The 6,709-nt window shown below is 53.2% G+C and overlaps 1 protein-coding gene across 1 annotated transcript; it reads right to left on the reverse strand.

Annotated features, from left to right (window-relative positions):
- Positions 1 to 2,470: 2,470 nt before the first annotated feature.
- Positions 2,471 to 3,151, reverse strand: LOC139030527 (proline-rich protein 2-like). The gene has a single exon (XM_070453060.1). The coding sequence runs from the start codon at positions 3,149 to 3,151 to the stop codon at positions 2,471 to 2,473; it is 681 nt and encodes a 226-aa protein (XP_070309161.1).
- Positions 3,152 to 6,709: the final 3,558 nt, after the last annotated feature.

A 6,709-nucleotide genomic window follows, 5' to 3' on the forward strand; every position in this document is an offset into this window, starting at 1 on the left:
GCCTGGCTTGGAGAATTTTGAGCATTACTTTACTAGCGTGTGAGATGAGTGCAATTGTGCAGTAGTTTGAACATTCTTTGGCATTGCCTTTCTTTGGGATTGGAGTGAAAACTGACCTTTTCCAGTCATGTGGCCACTGCTGAGTTTTCCAAATTTGCTGGCGTATTGAGTGCAGCACTTTCACAGCATCATCTTCTAGGATTTGAAATAGCTCAGCTGGAATTCCAACACCTCTTATAGCTTTGTTTATAGTGATGCTTCCTAAGGTCCACTTGACTTCCCATTCCAGGATGTCTGGCTCTAGGTGAGTGATCACACCATCGTGGTTATCTGGGTCATGAAGATCTTTTTTTGTATAGTTCTTCTGTGTATTCTTGCCACCTCTTCTTAATATCTTCTGCTTCTGTTAGAGTCATATTGTTTCTGTCCTTTATTGAACACATCTTTACATGAAATGTTCTCTTGGTATCTCTAATTTTCTTGGAGAGATCTCTAGTCTTTCTCATTCTATTGTTTTCTTCTATTTCTTTGCATTGATCACTTAGGAAGACTGTTTTATGTCTCCTTGCTATTCTTTGGAACTCTGCATTCAAATGGGTATATCTTTCCTTTTCTCCTTTGCCTTTCACTTCTCTTCTATCCCAGCTATTTGTAAGGTCTCCTCGGACAACCATTTTCCCTTTTGGCATTTCTTCTTCCTGGGGATGGTCTTGATCACTGCCTACAATACAATGTTACAAACCTCCATCCATAGTTCTTCAGGCACTCTATCAGATAACATCCCTTGAATCTATTTGTAGTGACAAATAGATTGTCACTACACTGTATAATTGTAAGAAATTTGATTCAGGTCATACCTGAATGGTCTAGTGGTTTTCTCTATTTTTTCAATTTAAGCCTGAATTTTGCAGTAAGTTTATGATCTGAGTCACAGTCAGCTCCTGGTCTGCGTGTGTGTGTGTGTGTGTATGTGTGCTGACTGTCTAGAGCTTCTCCATCTTCGGTTGCAAAGAATATAATCAATCTGATTTCGGTGTTGACCCTCTGGTGATGTCCATGTGTAGAGTTGTCTCTTGCGTTGTTAGAAGACTGTGTTTGCTATGACCAGTGTGTTCTCTCGGCAAAACTCTGTCAGCCTTTGCCCTGCTTCATTTTGTACTCTAAGCCCAAACTTGCCTGTTACTTCAGGGATCTCTTGACTTCCTATTTTTGCATTCCAGCCCCCTAAGATGAAAAGGACATCTTTTGATGTTAGTTCTAGAAGGTCTGGTAGGTTTTCATAGAGCTGTTCAACTTCAGCTTCTTAAATATTGGTGGTTGGGACATAGACTTGGATTACTATGATAATGAATGGCTTGCCTTGGAAGCGAACAGAGATCATTCTGTCATTTTTGAGATTGCCCCAAGTACTGCATAGTCAACTCTTTTGTTAACTATGATGCCTACTCCATTTCTTCTAAGGGATTCTTGCCCACAGTACTAGCTATAATGGTCATCTGAGTTAAATTCACCCATTCCAGTCCATTTTAGTTCACTGATTCCTAGAATGTTGATGTTCACTCTTGCCATCTCCTGTTTGACCACTTCCAATTTACCTTGATTCATGGACCTAACATTCCAGGTTCCTAGGCAATATTGCTCTTTACAACATCGGACTTTACTTCCATCACCAGTCACATCCACAGCTGTTTTCATTTTGTCTCAGCCTCTTCATTCTTTCTGGAGCTATTTCTCCACTCCTTTCCAGTAGCATATTGGGCACCTACTGACCTGGGGAGTTCATCTCTCAGTGTCCTATCTTTTTGCCTTTTCATACTGTTCATGGGGTTCTCAAGGCAAGAATACTGAAGTGGTTTGCCATTCCTTTCTCCAGTGGACCATGTTTTGTCAGAACTCTCCACCATGACCCATCCATCTTGGGTGACCCTACACGGCATGGCTGAGTTAGACAAGGCTGTGGTTCATGTGATCAGATTGGTTAGTTTTCTGTGACGGTGGTTTTCATTCTGTCTGCCCTCTGATGGGGAAGGAAACATAAACTCTGCAACAGCCTGAGTGTTGTCCTGACCACAAGCCCCACACGCAGGCTCCCATCCAAGGGCCTTTCTTACCAGGAACCTCAGGCCATTAAGAAGGGGAAGAACATTGCTAACAACCTGAACATCTATGAAGCCCAAATCAACTTGTTAAAAATAAAAAGGTGCTGATGATTATTTGCTATGGGTTTAACTCAATTAGATGGTTTACTTAAAATAATAAGGCTTTGGGGGATGAAAACAGAAACTGATATTGTATTTCTAGGCTTTGAGAGAGCTCCTTCACCAGAGCTTGGATCCATTTGCCAAAGCCAGACACTGTTACCTGCTCTGTACACCCACCCACAGGACAAAGAGGTCACAGGTCCTGCCATGATGGGTGGTCATGGGTCTCGTCTTGATGGGGTGGCCGTGGGTCTCACCCTGATGGGTGGTCACAGGTCCTGCCCTGATGGGTGGTCACGGGTCCTGTCCTGATGTGGTGGCTGTGGGTCTCGTCCAATGGGGTAGCCGTGGGTCTCGTCCTGATGGGGTGGCCGTGGGTCTCGTCCGATGTGGTGCCCGTGGGTCTCATCCTGATGGGTGGTCACAGGTCCTGTCCTGATGTGGTGGCCGTGGGTCTCGTCCTGATGGGGTGGCCGTGGGTCTCGTCCTGATGGGGTGGCCGTGGGTCTCGTCCGATGGGGTGGCCGTGGGTCTCGTCCTGATGGGTGGTCACAGGTCCTGTCCTGATGTGGTGGCCGTGGGTCTCGTCCTGATGGGGTAGCTGTGGGTCTCGTCCTGATGTGGTGGCCGTGGGTCTCGTCCTGATGGGTGGTCACAGGTCCTGTCCTGATGTGGTGGCCGTGGGTCTTGTCCTGATGGGGTGGCCGTGGGTCTCGTCCTGATGGGGTGGCCGTGGGTCTCGTCCTGATGGGGTGGCCGTGGGTCTCATCTGATGGGGTGGCCGTGGGTCTCGTCCTGATGGGGTGGCCATGGGTCTCGTCCTGATGGGGTGGCCGTGGGTCTCGTCCTGATGGGGTGGCCGTGGGTCTCATCCTGATGGGGTGGCCATGGGTCTCGTCCTGATGTGGTGGCCGTGGGTCTCGTCCTGATGGGGTGGCCGTGGGTCTCATCCTGATGCGGTGGCCGTGGGTCTCATCCGATGGGGTGGCATAGAGCCCCGGAAACACCCCTTCTTTCCTGTGCGGAAGTGCTCGTGCTGAGCTCCGTGGAGAGCCCTAAGGGGTCCCTGGTCTTCTGGGCCATTCGGGAGCCTCGTTTTATTTCGTCTGGAGCACAGAGGTTAGAAGTGGAGCTGGGGGGGAAATGTGGAGGGAAGACAAGGGCAGGTCTCATCAGGGGCCTTGGGTGCCTTGAGAAGCGAGGACTTCCTCTCCGGACTCTGTCGTAGGACGGGGACCATGGTCCGCAGCGGGGGCCATCTAGGACTGTCTGCCATCTTCCCTCCACCCGAGCATCCTGGCCTCCTGGAGCTGTGTGGGCCCTCGGCCATCACTAAAGCCAAACTTCCCCTCCCGCCCCCCATCCAGGAAGTCTCCTGATGAGCCTAGACAAGTGGACAGCCTCCTTCTGCTCCAAGCTGCCCATGGACTGGGAGCCTGCTGGCAGCCCAGAACATCTGAACTGTTCCGAAATTCACAGCATTCTTTTACATTAATCAGAACCTGCTGTCTGGATGCAGCCATCTGTCAGAGTCGCGTCTCTTCCCCACAGTCAGCTGCACAGAACAGACCTGCTCCCACGTCCTCGGCAAAGGGGACATGTCCTGAGTGTCTGAAGGTGGCCATCCTCTCCCCAGTGTCCCCACCACCTCTGCGGCCTTAGGAGAGAAAAACTGCCACTTCAGAGGCACCCACTGCTTGCCAAGTGTTTTATTTGGGTCAAAGCACGGTCACTGCCATTTAGAGATGAAGAAGCTGGATTTGGAGAAATTATCAGCTCGCCCAGTGAGGAGATCAAACCGGTCAATCCTAAAGGAAATCAATCCTGAATGTTCATTGGAAGGACTGGTGCTGAAGCTGAAACTCCAATACTCTGGCCACCTGATGCGAAGAGCTGACTCATTAGAAAAGACTCTAATGCTGGAAAAGATTGAAGGCAGGAGGAGAAGGGGACGACAGAGGATGAGATGGTTGGATGGCATCACCAGCTCGATGGACATGAGTTTGAGCAAACCCCGGGAAATGGTGAAGGACAGAGAAGTCTGGCGTGCTGCTGTCCATGGGGTCTCCAAGAGTCAGACACGATTGAGCGACCGAACAACAGTAACAGTCAGCTCGCCCAGGGTCCCACAGGGAGGAGACGCTGATGCAGACTCTGTCTGTTTGGCTCTGAAGCCTGCGCTCTCTACACGGTGCGGTGATGGCTTCTTTTAGGTGCTTAACACCCCCAGTCTCACCAACGCCCACCCCAGGGGCAACAGCCCCAGCCCCTCACCCCGCTGTTAGCCGCCTTCTGCAGAAGTTACCTACACGCCCCACTTCAGTGGCAAAGGCACCCCCTGGACCTGGACTTCCTTCCCTCCTCTGTATCTTTTAGGAAGGCCTTCAAGTCAAATAACAGAAAGCCTGTTAAACTGTCTTAAACACACAGGGCAGTTTGAGACCCTGCGGTGGGCAGTCCAGGCTGGCACAGGGGCTCAGAGGTGACAGCGCCCCCAAGCTCGTCCCCTATTAGCGTCTTGTCTGCAGCAGGCGTTTGCAAGAGGCTCTGCGCCTCCAGGCGTGACACCCTTCAGGGAGAAGGACAGACAAAGCCTTTCTTCTCAGGCTGCTCTGTCTTTACTCCAGAAGGGAAGAACCCCCCACACACTTCCTCCCACGTCTCAGCCAGAACAAGGCATTACACCCTGCAAAGACCAACGTGTGGCCGGGAGAGCCGAAACGAGCGGAACTGGCTTAGATCAATCATGCTTCTTTCCGAGGGTGGGCTGGACAGCGCCCTGCCTGCACCGCGCGTCCCTGGAGGCTCCCTGGAGACCAGGAGCTCCGTGTGACCACTAAAGAGGCCACGCAGGGTGTCGGTTTTACCCTCGAAAGTGTGATCATTCTGAAGCCTCTGTTGGAACCATTTCCTTTCAAGGAAAGATCAGAAATGTCAGCAATTTGCACTGGAAAACCATACTAAACAGTGCAATTAAACCGAGAAATGTCTTTCTTTTTCAAAAAACCGTATTTAATAGGTTTCTGACAATGTGGATCATTTTGCACATAGCTTTATCAACTTGAAAGCATTAATAAACTGATTTTTTTAAGGGAAAAAAAGAAGGAAATTTTAGCCAGAGTCACAGCAATCTAATACTGGAATCTCAGGCACCACCTGCCCATCAGCCATAGTGTCCATGGTAGGGCCGGCAGAGAGAGGTCAGCAAGGTAAATACGGGCGGTGGAGGGAAGGAGGGACGAGGAATGGGTGAGAAGAGGTGAGCAGGTAGAGGAGGGAAGGAGGGAAGGACGTGCGGGTGGAGAGAGGGGGGATGGCTGGGTGATGGGTGTGGGTGGGGCTTGGAGTCGTGAGAGGATGAGTGGACGGGTGGACGCAGGGAAGAACGGACGGTGCCTGGGTGGCGGGCAAGTGGAGGGGAAGGGTGGTGGATGGCTGAGTGGATGGAGGGAAAGGTGAGTGGATTGGGGGAGAGGGAGAAAGGAAGGGAGGGAAGGATTGTGGATGGTGGCTTTATGTAAGGATGGAAATATGAACGGATAGACGGACAGATGGATGGGTGGGTGGGTGGATGGACGAAGGTGAGCTGCTTCACGGGGCTTCTTTTAGAAAAGGCTTTTTCTGCTCATCTCAGCTCTCGAGGACCGGGCTTCGGCTGGAAATCCCCGGGGGTGCTGCCGAGTGCTCACAGTTGGTTGGACTCTGCTGAGCTGGGGTGTCTGAGCCAGGAGCCCCGCGCAGCGCCCAGCGGGAGGGAGGGCTGGCCACCCTGATCCCTGGCAGGCTGATGCAGCAGGGTGGACAGCGGCCCTCCTCTGATTGGCATTTTCCTCCCTGGCACTGCCTTCGCCTGAGGCCGCCGGCTGTGAGGCTGGTCCACCTCTAACAGGCTCGTCATCCCCACGGAGGCAGCAGGCAGGTGGCTCAGAGCCCCGGAAGGACAGGGCGGCCTGGGGGCAGGGTGCAGGTCCAACAGGGGCCACCATGCCCCTGTGAGCCCCGAGGGGGGCTCCACCCGAGCTGGGCCCCTTAGTCTCCATCAAAGGAGCTGGGAAGAGGCGGGCGTCCTGCTCAGGGGCAGCTGCAGGTGTTGGGAAGAGTGCAGAGCAAAGGAGGACACAGCAGGCCCCAGGTTCCTGCACCGGGAACCCCTCCCTCCCGCTGCCTGGCTGCCCGGGGGGGCAGGGAGCGACCCCCCAACCCAGCTGGCACTGCAGGGCCCTGGCAGGCCCCTCCCCAGGGAAAGGGCAGCTCTTGACATGGCAGGTGGTCCCTGAGGCGGGGGGATGGGACAGTCAGCCCCCAGAGCCCCACTGTCCTCCAAACAGCGAGCACACACCTCCAGGCCTCCCCCGGATCAGAGAGAGGGCCAAGGAGGCAGACCCTGCCCCTTCTGAGGGCAGGAGTGGGTGCCCGCTCCAAACCCAAGGAGCAAGCGGGGTGCGCGTGCCAGGGGGGCACCCCAGGGTCAGCCCCGGGGCTCCGAGGCCCAGAAGCTGGGCCGCGCA

The sequence above is a fragment of the Odocoileus virginianus genome, chromosome 23 (assembly GCF_023699985.2).
Source record: "Odocoileus virginianus isolate 20LAN1187 ecotype Illinois chromosome 23, Ovbor_1.2, whole genome shotgun sequence".
Lineage (NCBI taxonomy): Eukaryota > Metazoa > Chordata > Mammalia > Artiodactyla > Cervidae > Odocoileus > Odocoileus virginianus.